Genomic DNA, 21,180 nt, shown 5'->3' on the forward strand with positions numbered 1-21,180 from the left:
AGAGAATTGACAGAGGAAAGTGGCTCTGAGAACTAAATAAGGAAAACTACATACCAGAGCCTGGTATTTAGCTTAAACCAAAAAAAAAAAAAGAAAAGAAAAGGAAAGAAATGAGACTGATATTTTTATTTGTTTAAACATGTTTTTTATAATATTAATTACACTAAAATCTATAATATTGAAACAAAATAAGATTTTTAAGGAATCACAGATGTTGAAAGATATCTTTAAATATCAGCATTTCTTTTTTCAAAAATTTTATGTTAGATACAATAAGAGTTTTGTTTGTCATATGTCACATGTTGGCTAATCTGGTCCAGATTTTAGCATAGGAAGTTATTAGAAGTGTTACATCCTTGTAAAACAGGGAGTTTAAGTTATTTTGAAATTAGTACTTTTTTTTTTTTTTAAATAACTCACTAAGATAAAGTGGGCTTAAATAAAAAGCTCTTGAGGGGTGCTTGGGTGACTCAGTCGGTGAAGCGTCCAACTTTGGCTCAGGTTATGATCTGGTGGTTTGTGAGTTTGAGCCCTGCGTCAGGCTCTGTGCCGACAGCTCAGAGCCTGGAGACTGCTTCAGATTCTGTGTGTGTGTGTGTGTGTGTCTCTCTCTCTGCTCCTACCCCACTTTCTCCCTCCCTTTCTCTCTGTCAGTCTCTCCCAAAGATAAACATTTTTAAAAATTGTAAAAAAATGAAAAGCTCTTGATAGTGACAGGTTTAGTCAGTAAAGCAAAATCTCCACTTAAAATATGTTTTAATTACATTTTATAGACTAAACTTGCATGATTGATCTGAACATTATTTTCTATTTTATGCCTCATCATTTTCCATGTTTTTTTCTTTTTTTTTTTAATAGCCAGAAATAACTGTGGAAAACCTTCCTGTTTATTTAAGACTTCAGAAACCATTACTTATTTTATTCAGTGATGGCAGCATAAATCCTCAGTATACAAAAGCAATATTGACGCTGGTAAAAGAGAAACACTTGGATTCACTTACCCCTTGCTGGTTAAATCTGTAAGTATATTTTTATTTTTTAATATGCAAAAGGTAAGAAACTGTAATTACTACATTTTCATTAGGAAATGAAACTCTCTAACTGTCCTTTGGAGTTAATATGGGACCAGTGTATATATTATCAGGATATTTTAGTAACCAAAAGATGACCTTGTTTTAGATTGAATTCTTTTCTACGATGAATTTTATTTTGTTGACTGGTATTTTTTTTTTCAGATCCATTGAGGTGTAATTGTCAAAATTTTAGGATATTTAAAGTGTACATTGTGGTGATTTGATACATGTATACATTTTGAAAGGATTCCTCCATCTAAGTAACATATTCATTACATCAAACATTTAAAAATGTGTATATATGCCCTACAAGAGATCCTAAGGGGGATCCTGTGAGACAGAGTACCAGAGACATCACTACAAGCATAAAACCTACAGACATCACAATGACTCTAAACCCGTATCTTTCTATAATAACACTGAATGTAAATGGATTAAGTGCGCCAACCAAAAGACATAGGGTATCAGAATGGATAAAAAAACAAGACCCATCTATTTGCTGTCTACAAGAGACTCACTTTAGACCTGAGGACACCTTCAGATTGAAAGTGAGGGGATGGAGAACTATCTATCATGCTACTGGAAGTCAAAAGAAAGCTGCAGTAGCCATACTTATATCAGACAAACTAGACTTTAAATTAAAGGCTGTAACCAGAGATGAAGAAGGGCATTATATAATAATTACAGGGTCTATCCATCAGGAAGAGCTAACAATTATAAATGTCTGTGCGCCAAATACGGGAGCCCCAAATATATAAAACAATTCATCACAAATGTAAGCAACCTTATTGATAAGAATGTGGTAATTGCAGGGGACTTTAAAAATGTATATATATATGTTTAATTTTCGGGGGGAGGGGGACTAAGATTTAAGTTTTGTTGTCTTAGCAAATTTCAACTATATAGCATTACCAACTGTAGTCACCATTTATACATGAGATTATCAGACCTTATTCATCTTGCAGCTGAGAGTTTGTTCCTTTTCCCATCCTCTTCCTATTTCTCCCAACCCCCAGTCCCCAGCAACCACTTTTCTTCTGTTTCTGTGAGTTTGACTTTTTTAGACTTTTCACGTAGAAGTATTTGTCTTTCTATGTCTGCCTTATTTCACTTGGTGGAATGCCCTGAGTCCATCCATGTTGTAGCAAATGGCAGGATTTTCTTCTTTTTCATGGCTGAATAATATTCCATCTTTATCATTCATTTGTTGACAGACACTTAGGTTGTTTCTGTATCTTGGCTATTGCAAATAATGCTGCAATAAGCATGGGAATGCATGCATTTCTTTACTGTCTTGTTTTTATATCCTTTGGCTACATACCCAGAAGTAGAATTGCTAGGTCATATGGTAGTTCTATTTTCAATTTCTTGAGGAACCTCCTCTGTTTTCAACAGTGGTTGCACCAATATACATTCCTACCACCAGTTCTTGAAGGTTCCCTTTTGTTCACATCCTCAACAATACTTGTTATCGTTTGTCTTTTTGATACCAGCCATATTAACAGGTTTGAGGTGATATCTCATTGTGGTTTTGGTTTGAATTTCCTTAATATTACTCATCTTGAACATCTTTTCATGTACCTTTTGGCCATCTTTATGTCTTCTCTGTAAAAATGTCTATTCAGTTCCTCTGCCCATTTTTAATTGGATTATTGGTGTTTTTTGCTGTTATGTGAGTTCTTCCCTCATTTAGATATTCACCCCTTACCACATATGTGATTTGCAAATATTTTCTCTCGTTCCACAGTTTACCTTTTATTTTAGTTGATGGTTTCCTTTGTCTATAGAAGATTTTGAGAACGAGCGAGTGGGGGAAGGGGGGGGAGAGAGAGAGAGAGCGAGAGAGCGAGAGAGCGAGAGAGAGAGAGAGAGAGAGAGAGAGAGAGAGAATCTTAAGCAGGCTCCATGCTCAGCACAAAGCCTGACTTGGCACTCAATCCCTTGACCCTGGGATCATGACCTGAGCCCAAATCAGGTGTCAGAAGCTCCATCGACTGAGCCATCCAGGTACCCATATGCAGAAGCTTTTTAATTGGATGTAGTCCCACTTATTTATTTTACTTTTGTTGCCTTTGCTTTCATGTCATGCAGATTTTGAGACGTAGTAATTTTTCTCATTTTTAAAGTAATTTGGGTCCCTGCATGTCTCAACGGGCTAAGTGTCTGGCTTTGGTTCAAGTCATGATCTCATGGTTTGTGAGACTGAGCCTGGCATCGAGCTCTGTGCTGACGGTGTGGAGTCTACTTGGAATTTTCTCTCTCTGCCCCTATCTCATTTGTGTGCTCTCTCTCTAAAAATAAACAAACTTAAAAAAAATTAATTGATGTCCATTGAGGAAAATTTGGCAAATAGAGAAAAATAAACATTGTGATACTTTGGCATTTTTCTTCCTTTCTTTTTTCTATATTTTTATTTATTTTGAGAGAGAAGGAGTGTGAGTGTACATTTAATGTCTGTGAACACAGTTCACATATCTACACACTATCCATTGTTCAAATGCATTACATGAAAAGTTCATTTTTTAATTTATTTGAAAAATTAGAAGAATGAGGCAGTGTACATTTTTTTCTATGAAGAGTTCACTGACAGTCTACTGCTTAAGACAAATTTCCCCCAGGGTAATTATCTTTGTAGGTATCTCACATTAAAACACTATTTTCCATAATGTGGAATGTGATGTTTCAGGAAAGCTGGGCATCTTAAAAAAAATTTTTTTTTAATTTTTTTAATGTTTGAGAGAGAGAGAAACAGAGTGCCTTGGGAGAGGGGCAGAGAGAGAGGGAGACAGAAAAACTGAAGCAGTTTCCAGGCTCTGAGCTGTCAGCACAGTATCTGATGTGGGGCTTGAATTCATGGACCGTGAGATCATGACCTGAGCTCAAGTCGGACACTCAACCAACTGAGCCACCCAGGCGCCCCTAAAAATATGTTTTTAATATGAAATTCATTTTTAAATTGGTTTCCATACAACACCCAGTGCTCATCCCAACAGGTGCCCTCCTCACTGCCCATCACCCTCTTTCCCCTCCCTCCCACCACCCTCAGTTTATTCTGTTTTTAAGAGTCTCTTATGGTTTGGCTTCCTCCCTAACTTTTTTTTTTTCCCGTTCCCATCCTCCATGATCTTTTAAGTTTCTCAGGATCCACATAAGAGTGAAAACATATGGTATCTGTCTTTCTCTGTATGACTTATTTCACTTAGCAAAACACTCTCCAGTTCCATCCACATTGTTACAGAAGACCATATTTCATTCTTTCTCATTGCCATGTAGTACTCCATTGTATATATAAACCATAATTTCTTTATCCATTCATTAGTTGATGGATATTTAGGTTCTTTCCATAATTTGGCTATTGTTGAAAGTGCTGCTATAAACATTGGGGTACAAGTGCCCCTGTACATCAGCACTCCTGTATCCCTTGGATGAATACCTACTAGTGCAATTGCTGGGTCATAGGGTAGATCTATTTTTAATTTTTTGAGAAAACTCCACAATGTTTTCCAGAGCAGCTAGACCAGTTTGCATTCCCACCAACAGTGCAAGAGGTTCCCGTTTCTCCACATCCTCTCCAGCATCTTTAGTCTCCTGATTTGTTCATTTTGGCCACTCTGACTGGCGTGAGGTGGTATCTCCGTGTGGTTTTGATTTGTATTTCCCTGATGAGGAGTGATGTTGAGTATCTATTCTTGTGCCTGTTGGCCATCTGGATGTCTTCTTTAGAGAAGTGTCTATTCATGTTTTCTGCCCATTTCTTCACTGGGTTATTTGTTTTTCAGGTGTGGAGTTTGGTGAGTTCTTTATAGATTTTTGGATACTAGCCTCTATCTGATGTGTCATTTGCAAATATCTTTTCCCATTCTGTCCATTGCCTTTTAGTTTTGGTGATTGTTTCCTTTGCAATGCAGAAACTTTTTATCTTGATGAGGTCCCTATAGTTCATTTTTGCTTTTAATTCCCTTGCCTTTGGGGATGTGTCAAGTAAGAAATTGCTGCAGCTGAGGTCAGAGAGGTTCCTTCCTGCTTTCTCCTCTAGGGTTTTGATGGTTTCCTGTCTCACATTCATGTCCTTTTTCCATTTTGAGTTTATTTTTGTGAATGGTGTAAGAAAGTGGACTAGTTTCATTCTTCTTCATGTTGCTGTCCAGTTCTCCCAGCACCATTTGTTACAGAGACTGGCTTTTCTATTGGATATTCTTTCCTGCTTTGTCAAATATTAGTTGGCCACACTTTTGTGGATCCAATTCTGGGTTCTCTATTCTATTCCATTGGTCTTTGTGTCTGTTTTTGTGCCAATACCATGCTGTCTTGATGATTACACCTTTGTAGTAGAGGCTAAAGTCTGGGATTGTGATGCCTCCTGCTTTGGTCTTCTTCTTCAATATTATTTTGGCTATTTGGGGTCTTTTGTGGTTCCATACAAATTTTAGGATTGCTTGTTCTAGCTTCGAGAAGAATGCTGGTGCAATTTTGATTGGGATTGCATTGAATGTATAGATTGCTTTGTGTAGATTGTATTGACATTTTGACAATGTTTATTCTTCCAATCCATGAGCATGGAATGTTTTTCCGTTTCTTTGTGTCTTCTTCAATTTCCTTCATAAGCTTTCTATAGTTTTCAGCATACAGATCTTTTACATCTTTGGTTAGGTTTATTCCTAGGTATTTTATGATTCTTGATGCAAGTGTGAATGGGATCAGTTTCTTTATTTGTCTTTCTGTTGCTTCATTGTTAGTGTATAAGAATGCAACTGATTTCTGTACATTGATTTTGTATCCTGCAACTTTGCTGAATTCATGTATCAGTTCTAGCAGACTTTTGGTGGAGTCTATTGGGTTTTCGATGTATAATATCATGTCATCTACAACAAGTGAAAACCTGACTTCATCTTTGCCAATTTTGATGCCTTTGATTTCCTTTTGTTGTCTGATCACTGATGCTAGAACTTCCAACACTATGTTAAACAACAGTGGTCAGAGTGGACATCCCTGTCGTGTTCCTGATCTCAAGGGAAAGCTCTCAGTTTTTCCCCATTGAGGATGATGTTAGCTGTGGGCTTTTCATAAATGGCTTTTATGATGTTTAAGTATGTTTCTTCTATCCCAACTTTCTCAAGGGTTTTTATTAAGAAAGGATGCTGAATTTTGTCAAATGCTTTTTCTGCATTGATTGACAGGATCATATGGTTCTTTTCTTTTATTAATGTGATGTATCACATTGATTGATTTGCATATGTTGAACCACCCTGCAGCCTGGGAATGAATCCCACTTGATCATGGTGAATAATTCTTTTTATATGCTGTTGAATTCGATTTGCTAGTATCTTGTTGAGAATTTTTGCATCCATATTCATCAGGGTTATTGGCCTGTAGTTCTCCTTTTTTGCTGGGTCTCTGTCTGGTTTAGGAATCAAAGTAATGCTGGCTACATAGAATGAGTCTGGAAGTTTTCCTTCCCTTTCTATTTTTTGGAACAGCTTGAGAAGGATCGGTATTATCTCTGCTTTAAATGTCTGGTAGAATTCCCCTGGGTAGCCATCTGGTCCTGGATTCTTATTTGTTGGGAGATTTTGATAACTGATTGAATTTCTTTGCTGGTTATGGGTCTGTTCAAGTTTTCTATTTCTTCCTGTTTGAGGTTTGGAAGTGTGTGGCTGTTTAGGAATTTGTCCATTCCTTCCAGGTTGTCCAGTTTGTTGGCATATAATTTTTCATAGTATTCCCTGATAATTGCTGTATTTCTGAGGGATTGGTTGTAATAATTCCATTTTCATTCATGATTTTATCTATTTGGGTCATCTCCCTTTTCTTTTTGAGAAGCCTGGCTAGAGGTTTATCAATTTTGTTTATTTTTTCAAAAAACCAACTCTTGGTTTCGTTGATCTGTTCTACAGGTTTTTTTTAGATTCTATATTGTTTATTTCTGCTCTGATCTTTATTATTTCTTTTCTTCTGCTGGGTTTGGGGTGTCCTTGCTGTACTGCTTCTATTTCCTTTAGTTTTTTTATTTTTTTTTCCAATATATGAAATTTATTGTCAAATTGGTTTCCATACAACACCCAGTGCTCATCCCAAAAGGTGCCCTCCTCAATACCCATCACCCACCCTCCCCTCCCTCCCACCCCCATCAATCCTCAGTTTGTTCTCCGTTTTTAAGAGTCTCTTATGCTTTGGCTCTCTCCCACTCTAACCTCTTTTTTTTTCTTCCTACCCCTCCCCCATGGATTTCTGTTAAGTTTCTCAGGATCCACATAAGAGTGAAAACATATGGTATCTGTCTTTCTCTGTATGGCTTATTTCACTTAGCATCACATTCTCCAGTTCCATCCACGTTGCTACAAAGGGCCATATTTCGTTCTTCTCATTGCCATGTAATACTCCATTGTGTATGTAAACCACAATTTCTTTATCCATTCATCAGTTGATGGACACTTAGGCTCTTTCCATTATTTGGTTATTGTTGAGAGTGCTGCTATAAACATTGGGGTACAAGTGCCCCTATGCATCAGTACTCCTGTATCCCTTGGGTAAATTCCTAACAGTGCTACTGCTGGGTCATAGGGTAGGTCTATTTTTAATTTTTTGAGGAACCTCCACACTGTTTTCCAGAGTGGCTGCACCAGTTTGCATTCCCACCAACAGTGCAAGAGGTTCCCGTTTCTCCACATCCTCTCCAGCATCTTTAGTCTCCTGATTTGTTCATTTTGGCCACTCTGACTGGCGTGAGGTGGTATCTCCGTGTGGTTTTGATTTGTATTTCCCTGATGAGGAGTGACGTTGAGCATCTTTTCATGTGCCTGTTGGCCATCTGGATGTCTTCTTTAGAGAAGTGTCTATTCATGTTTTCTGCCCATTTCTTCACTGGATTATTTGTTTTTCAGGTGTGGAGTTTGGTGAGCTCTTTATAGATTTTGGACACTAGCGCTTTGTCCGATATGTCATTGGCAAATATCTTTTCCCATTCCATTGGTTGTCTTTTAGTTTTGTTGGTTGTTTCCATTGCAGTGCAGAAGCTTTTTATCTTCATAAGGTCCCAGTAATTCATTTTTGCTTTTAATTCTCTTGCCTTTGGGGATGTGTCGAGTAAGAGATTGCTACGGCTGAGGTCAGAGAGGTCTTTTCCTGCTTTGTCCTTTAGGGTTTTGATGGTTTCCTGTCCACATTCAGGTCCTTTATCCATTTTGAGTTTATTTTTATGAATGGTGTGAGAAAGTGGTCTAGTTTCAACCTTCTGCATGTTGCTGTCCAGTTCTTCCAGCACCATTTATTAAAGAGACTTTTTTTCCATTGGATGTTCTTTCCTGCTTTGTCAGATTAGTTGGCCATACGTTTGTGGGTCTAGTTCTGGGGTTTCTATTCTATTCCATTGGTCTATGTGTCTGTTTTTGTGCCAATACCATGCTGTCTTGATGATGACAGCTTTGTAGTAGAGGCTAAAGTCTGGGATTGTGATGCCTCCTGCTTTGGTCTTCTTCTTCAAAATTACTTTGGCTATTCGGGGCCTTTTGTGGTTCCATATGAATTTTAGGATTGCTTGTTCTAGCTTCGAGAAGAATGCTGGTGCCATTTTGATTGGGATTGCATTGAATGTGTAGATAGCTTTGGGTAGTATTGACATTTTGACAATGTTTATTCTTCCAATCCATGAGCAGGGAATGTCTTTCCATTTCTTTATATCTTCTTCAATTACCTTCATAAGCTTTCTATAGTTTTCAGCATACAGATTTTTTACATCTTTGGTTAGATTTATCCCTAGGTATTTTATGCTTCTTGGTGCAATTGTGAATGGGATCAGTTTCTTTATTTGTCTTTCTGTTGCTTCATTGTTAGTGTATAAGAATGCAACTGATTTCTGTACATTGATTTTGTATCCTGCAACTTTGCTGAATTCATGTATCAGTTCTAGCAGACTTTTGGTGGAGTCTATCGGATTTTCCATGTATAGTATCATGTCATCTGCAAAAAGTGAAAGCTTGACTTCATCTTTGGCAATTTTGATGCCTTTGATTTCCTTTTGTTGTCTGATTGCTGATGCTAGAACTTCCAACACTATGTTAAACAACAGCGGTGAGAGTGGGCATCCCTGTCGTGTTCCTGATCTCAGGGAAAAAGCTCTCAGTTTTTCCCCATTGAGGATGATGTTAGCTGTGGGCTTTTCATAAATGGCTTTTATGATGTTTAAATAAGTTCCTTCTATCCCGACTTTCTCAAGGGTTTTTACTAAGAAAGGTGCTGAATTTTGTCAAAGGCCTTTTCTGCATCTATTGACAGGATCATATGGTTCTTCTCTTTTCTTTTATTAATGTGATGTATCACATTGATTGATTTGCATATGTTGAACCAGGCTTGCAGCCCAGGAATGAATCCCACTTGATCATGGTGAATAATTCTTTTTATATGCTGTTGAATTTGATTTGCTAGTATCTTGTTGAGAATTTTTGCATCCATATTCATCACGGATATTGGCCTGTAGTTCTCTTTTTTTACTGGGTCTCTGTCTGGTTTAGGAATCAAAGTAATACTGGCTTCATAGATTGAGTCTGGAAGTTTTCCTTCCCTTTCTATTTCTTGGAATAGCTTGAGAAGAATGGGTATTATCTCTGCTTTAAACGTCTGGTAGAACTCCCTTGGGAAGCCATCTGGTCTGCACTCTTATTTGTTGGGAGATTTTTGATAACCGATTCAATTTCTTTGCTGGTTATGGGTCTGTTCAAGCTTTCTATTTCCTCCTGATTGAAGTTGGAAGAGTGTGGGTGTTTAGGAATTTGTCCATTTCTTCCAGGTTGTCCAGTTTGTTGGCATATAATTTTTCATAGTATTCCCTGATAATTGTTTGTATCTCTGAGGGATTGGTTGTAATAATTCCATTTTACTTCATGATTTTATCTATTTGGGTCATCTCCCTTTTCTTTTTGAGAAGCCTGGCTAGAGGTTTGTCAATTTTGTTTATTTTTTCAAAAAACCAACTCTTGGTTTCGTTGATCTGCTCTACAGTTTTTTTAGATTCTATATTGTTTATTTCTGCTCTGATCTCTATTATTTCTCTTCTGCTGGGTTTAGGCTGCCTTTGCTGTTCTGCTTCTATTTCCTTTAGGTGTGCTGTTAGATTTTGTATTTGGGATTTTTCTTGTTTTTTGAGATAGGCCTGGATTGCAATGTATTTTCCTCTCAGGACTGCCTTCGTTGCATCCCAAAGCGTTTGGATTGTTGTATTTTCATTTTTGTTTGTTTCCATATATTGTTTAATTTCTTCTCTAATTGCCTGGTGCACCCATTCATTCTTTAGTAGTGTGTTCTTTAACCTCCAAGCTTTTGGAGGTTTTTCAGACTTTTTTCCTGTGGCTGATTTCAAGTTTCATGGCATTGTGGTCTGAAAGTGTGCATGGTATGATCTCAATTCTTTTATACTTATGAAGGGCTGTTTTGTGACCCAGTATGTGATCTATCTTGGAGAATGTTCCATGTGCATTCGAGAAGAAAGTATATTCTATTGCTTTGGGATGCAGAGTTCTAAATACATCTGTCAAGTCCATCGGACCCAATGTATTATTCAGGGCCCTGTTTCTTTATTGATCCTGTGTCTAGATGATCTGTCCATAGTTGTAAGTGGGGTATTAAAATCCCGTGCAGTTACCACACTCTTATCAATAAGGTTGTTTACATTTGTGATGAATTGTTTTATATATTTGGGGGCTCCCATATTTGGCACATAGACATTTATAATTGTTAGCTCTTCCTGATGGATAGACCCTGTAATTATTATATAATGCCCTTCTTCATCTCTGGTTACAGCCTTTAATTTAAAGTCTAGTTTGTCTGATATAAGTATGGCTACTGCAGCTTTCTTTTGACTTCCAGTAGCATGATAGATAGTTCTCCATCCCCTCACTTTCAATCTGAAGGTGTCCTCAGGTCTAAAGTGAGTCTCTTGTAGACAGCAAATAGATGAGTCTTGTTTTTTTATCCATTCTGATACCCTGTGTGTTTTGGTTGGAGCATTGAGTCCATTTACATTCAGTGTTATTATTCAAAGATATGGATTTAGAGTCATTGTGGTGTCTGTAGGTTTCATGCTTGTAGTGATGTCTCTGATACTTTGTGGTCCTTGCAACATTTCACTCACAGAATCCCCCTTAGGATCTCTTGTAGGGCTGGTTTAGTGGTGATGAATTCCTTCAGTTTTTGTTTGTTTGGGAAGACCTTTATCTCTCCTTCTACTCTGAATGACAGACTTGCTGGATAAAGGATTCTCAGCTGCATATTTTTTCTCTTCATCACATTGAAGATTTCCTGCCATTCCTTTCTGGCCTGCCAAGTTTCAGTAGATAGGTCTGCCACTAGTCTTATAGGTCTCCCTTTATAAGTTAGAGACTGTTTACCCTTAGCTGCTTTCACAATTTTCTCTTTATCCTTGTAGTTTTCCAGTTTCACTGATATGTAGTGCACAAAATTGATTCAAGTTACATCTGAAGGGAGTTCTCTGTGACATTTGGATTTCAGTGCCTTTTTTCTTCCCCAGATCAGGGAAGTTCTCAGCTATGATTTGTTCAAGTATACCTTCATCCTCTTTCTCTCTTCTTCTTCTGGAATTCCTATGATATAGACATTGTTCTGTTTGATTGCATTACTTAGTTCTCTAATTCTCCCCTCATACTTCTGGATTTTTTTTTATCTCTCTTTCTCTCAGCTTCCTCTTTTAGCATAATTTTATCTTCTAATTCACCTATTCTCTCCTCTGCCTCTTCAGTCCGTGTTATGGCCACCTCCATTTATTTTGCACCTCATTTATAACATTTTTTAATGTCTCATGACTATTTCTTAGTCCCTTGATTTCTGTAGCAATAGATCTCTGCTGTCCTCTGTTTTTTCCAACCCAGTGATTAATTTTATGACTATTATTCTAAATTATTTTTCTATTATATTGCTTAAATCAGTTTTGATCAATTCGTTAGCTGTTGCTACTTCCTGGAGTTTCTTTTGAGGACAATTCTTCTGTTTCGTCATTTTGGGTAGTCCGTGCAGGAGCTCCAAACTGCAGGGCACTTCCCCTGTGCTGTAGGGAGTAACTTGTGTTGGTTGGCAGGGCCACAGTCAGACCTGATGTCTGCCCCCAGCCCACCACTGGGGCCACAGTCAGACTGGTATGAACCTTATCTTCCCCTCTCCCAGGGTGGTGTGGCCCCTGCCTGGGCTACTTGCACACTGCCAGGCTTGTGGTGCTGCTTCGATGGGATCTGGCCAAGGGCATATTAGCCGGGGTGGATCCACAAGGTGCACAGGGGCAGGAGGGGCAGGCTTACCTAGCTTTGCAGTGGGTGGTCCCCTGCAGGAGGAGCCCTGCAGCTCCGGGTGGGAGGCAGACCCGTCAGAGGGATGGATGCACAGAAGCACAGCGTTGGGTGTTTGCGTGGTGCAAGCAAGTTCGGTGATGGGAACTGGTTCCCTTTGGAATTTTGGCTGGGGGATGGGAGAGGGAAATGGTGTTTGCCTCTGCCTTTGTTCCTTGCCCAGCTGAGCTCTGTCTTCCAGGGCTCAACAACTCTCTCTCCCAGCATCCTCTTGCCCTCCCTGCTCTTGGAGAGCAGAGCTGTTGACTATTAACATTCCAGAAATTAAGTCCCTCTGGCTATCAGAATTCACGCAGTCCGGTTCCTCTACTTTTGTGAGCCGGACTTTGGGAGCTCTGCCTTGCCGCTCGGGCTCCCCCTCCAGTGCCCTGACTCCTTCCTACCAGTCATTGTAGCATGCACCGCCTCTCCACCTTTCCTACCTTCTTCCGTGGGCCTCTTGTCTACGCTTGGCTCCAGAGTCTGTTCTGCTAGTCTGGCAGTTTTCTGGCTTATTTAGGCAGATGTGGGTTGGAATCTAAGCGATCAGCAGGATGAGGTGAGCCCAGCCTCCTCCTACGCCACCATCTTCCGTGCTTCAGCCCCTAAAAAAATTGTTGAATGTTTATTTATTTTTGAGAGAGAGATAAAGACAGAGTGCAAGCGGGGGAGGGGCAGAGAGCAAGGGAGACATAGAATCTGAAGCAGGCTCCAGGTTCTGAGCTATCAGCACAGAGCCCAACACGGGACTCCAACCCATGAACTGCGAGATCAGGACCTGAGCTGAAGCTGGACACTTACCCAACTGAGCCTCCCAGGTGCCCCAGGAAAGCTGGGTATCTTAAAAGTTATGGTTTCCATGTTTGTTCATAATTTTAAAAAGTATTTTTAATTTTAAATTAACCCCTTTCTCTTTTTATCTGAGGAAAAACAATTTTATTTGTAGTATTTATTATAAGTATCTTATTTTATAGTTTGTAACCATTTAATTTTTGAGTTGACATGTGATCAGACACTTAGCTCAACTTGGGGAGGAGCCTAATGATTATATCAAACCTAAATTGACAAATCTTTGAACTATGACTGGCTTTCATGAAAATATCACTGACTGTCTTTTTTTTCTCCTAAGAGAAACACAGTGCCAATTTCTTTAAGAATCTGACTACTAATAACATAGTTATAGACCTCTTAGTTTTTAGGACAAACTTAATGATGTGATACTATATTTAAAGTTTAATGTTATACAAACTATTATTTTCATAAGTTTATTATAGAAAGAAATACTAACATATTCAATTGCTCCCTTTTGTAGAAAGAATACTCCTGCGGGAAGAGGAATCCTACAGACATACTTTAATGCTCTGCCTCCCCTTCCTCTTATTGTTGTGGTGAATCTGCATTCAGGTGGCCAGGTATTTGCATTTCCTTCAGAACAGGCGATCACCGAACAAAACCTTTTACTGTGGCTTAAGAAGTTAGAAGCAGGACTTGAGAGTCCTATCAGTAAGTTTTCTGTTTTAATACACAAAGTTCTATATTTTCATAGATTTTTAAACTTATATTATAACTAATGAATGCTAAAATTAATTGAATTGTAATGTTTATAAGTATCCTAAATATTAATATGTTGATAGAACTATCCATGGGACAGTCTTTTTGGGGGTATTTATTACTCCCATAAATTACTACCATTAAGTTTAATGATAGTAACTAACATTTATTAAATGCTTAGTGATTCACATGTGTTATCTCATGAATTCTCCTAAGAGTCATAGGAAGTATTGTTACTCTAGAAGAGTAAGATAACTAGTTCAAAGTCACATAATTAACCAGTAAATGAGGAAGCTTAGATTCCAACCAGCATCTCCTTTAGTCCAGAGCCAGAATTTGGAACCACAAGAAAATAGATCTGGGTTGAAAATTTACTTATTTATTTTTATTTTTATTTATTTTTTTATTTTACATCCACGTTAGGTAGCATATAGTGCAACAATGATTTCAGGAGTAGATTCCTTAATGCTTCTTACCCATTTAGCCCATCTCCCCTCCCACAACCCCTCCAGTAACCCTCTGTTTGTTCCCCATATTTATAAGTCTCTTATGTTTTGTTCTCCTCCCTGTTTTTATATTATTTTTGCTTTCCTTCCCTTATGTTCATCTGTTTTGTATCTTAAAGTCCTCATATGAGTGAAGTCATATGATATTTGTCTTTCTCTAATTTAGCTTAGCATAATACCCTCTAGTTCCATCCATGTAGTTGCAAATGGCAAGGTTTCATTCTTTTTGATTGCTGAGTAATACTCCATTGTGTGTACACACACACACACACAACATCTTCTGTATCCATTCATCCATAGATGGACCTTTGGGCTCTTTCCATACTTTGGCTATTGTTGATAGTGCTGCTATAAACACTGGGGTACAAGTGCCCCTGTGCATCAGCACTCCTGTATCCCTTGGATAAATATCTAGTAGTGCAATTGCTGGGTCGTAGGGTAGTTCTGTTTTTAGCTTTTTGAAGAGCCTCCATACTGTTTTCTAGAATGGCTGCACCAGTTTGCATTCCCACCAGCAGTGCAAAAGAGATCCTTTTTCTCTGCATCCTCACCAACATCTGTTGTTGCATCAGTTGTTAATGTTAGCCATTCTGACAGGTGTGAGGTGGTATCTCATTACGATTTTGATTTGTATTTCCCTGATGATGAGTGATGTGGAGCATTATTTCATGTGTTGGTTGGCCATCTGGATGTCTTCTGAAACAGGAAGAAATAGAAAATTTGAACAAACCCATAACCAGTAAAGAAATTGAATTAGTAATCAAAACTTTCCCTATAAACCAGAGTCCAGGGCCAGATTGCTTTCCAGGGGTATTCTACCAAAAATTTAAGGAAGAGTTAATACCTATTCTCTTGAAGCTGTTCCAAAAATAGAAATGGAAGGAAAATTTCCAAACTCTTTCTATGAAGCCAGCATTACCTTGATGCCAAAAGCAGACAAAGACCCCACTAAAAAGGCGAACTATAAACCAACTTTCCTGATGAACATGGATGCAAAAATCTTCAACAAGTTATTAGCCAACCAGATCCAATAACACATTAAAAAAATTATTCCCCACAACCAAGTGATTTATACCTGGGATGCAGGGCTGGTTCAATATCCACAAAACAATCAATATGATTCATCATATCAATAAAAGAAAGGACAAGAACCACATGATCCTCTCAATGGATGCAGAGAAAGCATTTGTCAAAATACAGCATCCTTTCTTGATAAAAACTTAATAAAGTAGGGATAGTAGGATCATACCTCGAAATCATAAAAGCTATATATGAAAGACCCAATGCTAATATCATCCTTAGTGGGGAAAAACAGAGAGCCTTCCCCCAAGGTCAGTTACAAGACAGGGATGTCCACTCTCACCACTGTTATTCAACATATTTTTGGAAACCTTAGCCTCAGCAATCAAACAACACAAATAAAAGACATCCAAATCGTCCAGGAGGAGGTCAAACTTTCACTCTTCACAGACAACATGATACTCTGTATGGAAAATCCAACAAAACATTCCACCAAAAACCTGCTAGAACTGATCCAAAATATCCCTAGCATTTTTCACAAAGCTAGAACAAACAATCCTAAAATTTGTATGGAACCAGAAGAGATGCAAAATAGCCAAAGCAATCTTAAAAAAGAAAAGCAAACCTGAAGGCATCACAATTCCAGACTTTAAGTTATGTTACAAAGATGTAGTGATCAAGACAGTATGGTACTGGCATAAAAACAGACACATAGATCAATAGAATAGGATAAAATGCCCAGAAATGGACTCACAAGTATATGGTCAACTATTTGACAAAGCAGGAAGGAATATCCATTGGAAAAAAGACAGCCTCTTCATCAAATGGTGTTGGGAAAACTAGATAGCAACAATGAAAAAAAAAGAAACTGGACCAGTTTTTTATACCATACACAAAAATAAATTCAAGGGGCGCCTGGGTGGCGCAGTCGGTTAAGCGTCCGACTTCAGCCAGGTCACAATCTCGTGGTCCGCGAGTTCGAGCCCCGCGTCAGGCTCTGGGCTTGATGGCTCAGAGCCTGGAGCCTGTTTCCGATTCTGTGTCTCCCTCTCTCTCTGCCCCTCCCCCGTTCATGCTCTGTCTCTCTCTGTCCCAAAAATAAATAAAAACGTTGAAAAAAAAAATTAAAAAAAAAAATAAATAAATAAATTCAAAATGGATGAAAGACCTAAATATGAGACAGGAAACCCTCAAAAATCCTAGAGGAGAACACAGCCTCTTTGTGACATCAGTCATAGCAACTTCTTGCTAGAGACGTCTCCAGAGGCAAGGAAAACAAAAATAAAAGTGAACTATTGGGACTTCATCAAGATAAAAATCTGCACAGGGAAAGAAACAATGGGCAATACTAAAAAGTAGCCTACAGAATAGAGAAAATACGTGCAACATACATATCTGACAATGTGTTAGTATCCAAAATTTATAAATAACTTATCAAACTGAACACCCAAAAAACAAATAATCCAGTTAAGATATGGCCTGAAGACATGAATAGACATTTTTCCAAAGAAGATATCCAGATGACACAGGAAAAGATGCTCAACATCACTCATCATCAGGGAAATGCAAATCAAAACTACAATGAGGTATCAGTTCACACTTGTCAGAATGGCTAAAATTAACAATACACAAAACACCAGATGTTGGTGAGGATGTGGAGAAAAGAGAACCTCCTTAACATTGTTGGAAATGCAAACTGGTGCAGCCACTCTGGATAACAGTATGAAGGTTCCTCTAAAAGTTAAAACTAGATCTACCGTACAATATAACAGTTACACTACTAGATATTTATCCAGACGAAATAAAAATACTGATTTGATGGGATATATGCATCTTGATGTTTATAGCAGCATTGTCAACAATAGCCACATTAGGGAAAGAGCTCAAATGTCCATCAACTGATGAATGTATAAAGAAAATGTGTGTGTGTGTGTGTGTGTCTATATGTTTATATACATACATACATACATACATACATATAATGGAACATTAGTCATCAAAAAAAAATGAAATCTTGCCATTTGCAACAGTATGGATGGAGCTAGAGTATATTATGCTAAGCGAAATAAGTCAGAGAAGGACAAATACCATATAATTTCACTCGTGGAATATAAGAAATGAAACAGATGAACATAGGGAAGCAAAAAGAGAGGCAAATAATAAAACAAACTCTTAACTATAGAGAACAAATTGAGGGTTGCCGGAGAAGAGGTGGGTGGGGGGATGGGTTAAAACAGTAATGGATATTAAGGGCACTTGTGTTGAGCACTGGGTGTTAAATGTAAGTGGTGAATCACTAAATTTTATTTCTAAAACTAATATTACACTATGTTAAGTAACTAGAATGTAAATAAAAACTTGAATCTAAAAAAAAAAACTATAAAAAAGAACCCATCAGACCTGAAGAATACAATTGAAAGGAAAAAAATGTTAGAGGGAATCAAAGTAGATTAGAGAATGCAAAGAATGGATGGAAGGGTAGTGCAAATCACTCAAGCTGAAAAGCAAAAAGAAAAAAAAAATGATGATAGTTTAATAGATCTCTGAGACAACAAGCAGATGAACATTTGCATTCTGGGGGCATGGGATGCTTGAGGGAGAAAGGGGCAGAAAACATTTGAAGAAATAATAGCTGAAAACTTCCCTAACCTGGGGAAGGAAATAGATATGCAGATCTAGGAAGCACAAAGAGCCCCAAGTGAATCCAAAGAGGTCCACACTAAGACATAACCATTAAAATGACAATAATTAAGGATGAAGAGAGAATCTTAAGAGCAGCAAGAGAAATCAACTAGTCTTACGGGTATTCCCTTGTGTGTAACTCTCAGCTGATTTTTTTCAGCAGAAACTCTGCAGGCCAGAAGGGAATAGCATAATATAGTCAAAGTGCTGAAGGGAAAACCTTTCAACCCAGAATACTCTACTTGGCAAGGTTATCATTCACAATTGAAGGAAAGACAAAGAATTTGCCAGACAAACAAATATTAAAGGTGTTCATCCCAGTAAACCAGCCTTACAAGGAATGTTAAAGAGACTTATTTAAATGGAAAAGAAAAGGCCATAACTAGAAGGAAGTTATGAAAGGAAAAAAATCTCACTGTTAAAAGCAGACATAAAGATAGTGGATCAGTCACTTATAACTAGAGTGAATATTAAAAGACAAAAGTAGTCAAATCTACCATCTCTAAAGTTATTAGTTAATGGATACACAAAAGAAAAAGATGCATAATATGACACCAAAGACATAAAACTTTGGGACGGGAGAAACTAGTAAACATGTAGTGCTTTTAGGATGTTTTCAAACTAAAGTGACCATCCATTTAAAATGGACTACTTTATACAGAGTGTGTTTTATATGAACCTCATGGTAACCACAAACCAAAAATCTATAATAGATACTCAAAAAATAAGGAGAAAGGAATCCTAACATTAAAGAAAGTTATCAAATCACAAGGAAAGAGGACAAGAGAATGAAGGAACATATTGGAACTACAAAAACAACTAGAAAAATGTTAACAAAATGGCAATAAGTACACACCTATCAATAATTATTTTTTTTAAGATTTTATTTCTAAGTAATCTCCACACCCATTGTGGGGCTTGAATACACAATCCCAAGATCAAGTGTTGCATGCTGTACTGACTGAGCCAGCCAAGCAACCCTCAATAACTACTTTAAGTAGGCAAAAATGTTCCAATAAAAAGACACAGAGTAACTGAATAGATGAAAAAAGTAAGACCCATCTATATATTTCCTACAAGAGACTCACTTCAGACTTACAGATGCAGACTGAAAGTGAAAGATTGAAAAAAGGTACTTCATGCAAATGGAAACAAAATGAAGCTGGGGTAATAATACTTCTATCAGGAAATACAGACATTAAAACAAAGACTGTAAAAAGAACAGTGAAGGGCATAACAATAACAAAGGGATCAACCCAACAAGAAGATTTAACAGTTGTAAATATCTATGCACCCAACATAGGAACACCTAATTATATAAAGCAAATATTAACAGACATAAAGGGAAAAATTGACAGTAATACAATACTAGTAGGGGACTTTTAACACTCTGGTTACTTCAATGGAAAGATCATCCAGAATGAAAATCAATAAGGAAACAATGAGTTTGAATGACATATTCCATTAGATGGACTTAATAGATATATACAGAACATTTTACACAAAACAACAGAATACACATTTATTTCAAGTACATATGGAACATTCTCCAGGAAAGATGACAGGTTAGGCCACAAAACAAGTCTCAATAAACTTAAGAAGAATGAAATCATATCATGCATTTTTCCTACCACAATGGTATGAAACTAGAAATAGAAGGAAAAAAAGCTGGAAGAAAACCCCACAAACACATAGTGGTTAAACAACATATCACCAAACAACCAGTGGGTCAACAAAGAAATCAAAGAGCAAATAAAAAAAAAAACAAAAACTAGAGACAAATGAAAATGGAAACTCATGGGTTCAAAATGTTTGAGAGGCAGCAAAAATAATTTTTAAGAGTGCAGTCTATAGCAATATAGACCTACTTCAGGAACAAGAAAACTTATACACCCTTATACCTAAAGGAGCTGGAAAAAGAACAAAGCCCAAAGTTACGGAAGGAAGGAAATAATAAAGATTAGAGTGGAAATAAATGAAGTAGAGACTAAAAAAAATAGTAGAAAAGATCAATGAAACTAAGGTGTGATTCTTTGGAAAGATAAAATTGATAGACCTTTAGCCAGACTCATCGAGAGAGAGAGAGAGAGAGGACTCAAATACCCTCATGATGAAAGAGAAGTTATAACACCACAGAAATACAAAGGATTATAAGGGACTACCATGAAAAATTATATGCTAAATAATTTGACAACCTAGAGGAAATGGATAAATTCCCAGGAAAAAATAGGAAGTTTAAATAGACCGATTACTTCCACCAACATTGAATCAGTAATAAAAAAACTTCCAACAAACAAAAGTTCTAGACCAGATGGTTTCACAGGTGAATTCTACCAAAAATAAAGAATTAATATCTATCCTCCAAAGTATCCCAAAAGTCTAAGAGGAAAGAATTCTTCCACATTTATTCTATAAGCCCAGCATTACCCTAATACCAAAACCAGACATAGATGCTACAAGAAAAAAAAAAAAAGAAAGAAAATTACAGACCAACATCCCTGATGAACATAGATGAAAAAATCTGTAACAAAATATTAGCAAAATGAATTTAAAATATATTGAAAGCATCATTCAGCATAGTCAAATGGGATTTATTTCAGGGATGCAAGGATGGTTCAGTATCTGCAAATCAATCAACAGGCTATGCCACATTAGAAAAATGAAAGATAAAAATTATGTAATCATCTCAATAGAAAAAACATGTGATAAAATTCAACATCTGTTCATATGAACTCTCAAGAAAATGAGTACAGAGGGTATGTACCTCAATATAATAAAGGCCATATACATCAAAACCACAGCTAACATCATACTCAATGATGAAAAGTTGAAAGCTTTTCCTTTAAGATGAAGAACAAGAAAAGATGCCCATCCACTCTCACCACTTTCCTAGCTATAGCAATCAGACAAGAAAAAAAAAAATCAAAGACATTCAAATTGACATTCAAATTGACATTCAAATTGTCAACTCATTGACATTCAAATTGACATTCAAAGACATTCAAAGTAAAACTGTCATTA

General features: G+C 37.3%; 1 protein-coding gene across 2 annotated transcripts in view; it reads left to right on the forward strand.

Annotated features, from left to right (window-relative positions):
* TXNDC16 (thioredoxin domain containing 16) overlaps positions 1 to 21,180 on the forward strand; it is a 137,383-nt gene that overhangs the window by 101,519 nt on the left and 14,684 nt on the right. For both annotated transcript variants that reach the window (XM_047079652.1, XM_047079651.1), the window contains exons 19-20: positions 859 to 1,019; positions 13,713 to 13,903. In XM_047079652.1, the coding sequence (XP_046935608.1) occupies positions 859 to 1,019; positions 13,713 to 13,903 (352 nt within the window). The remainder of the gene's footprint in view (positions 1 to 858; positions 1,020 to 13,712; positions 13,904 to 21,180) is intronic.

The sequence above is a fragment of the Lynx rufus genome, unplaced genomic scaffold (assembly GCF_022079265.1).
Source record: "Lynx rufus isolate CCGP_SWC_20201006 ecotype Redwood Valley unplaced genomic scaffold, mLynRuf1.p SCAF_17, whole genome shotgun sequence".
Taxonomy (NCBI): Eukaryota; Metazoa; Chordata; class Mammalia; order Carnivora; family Felidae; genus Lynx; species Lynx rufus.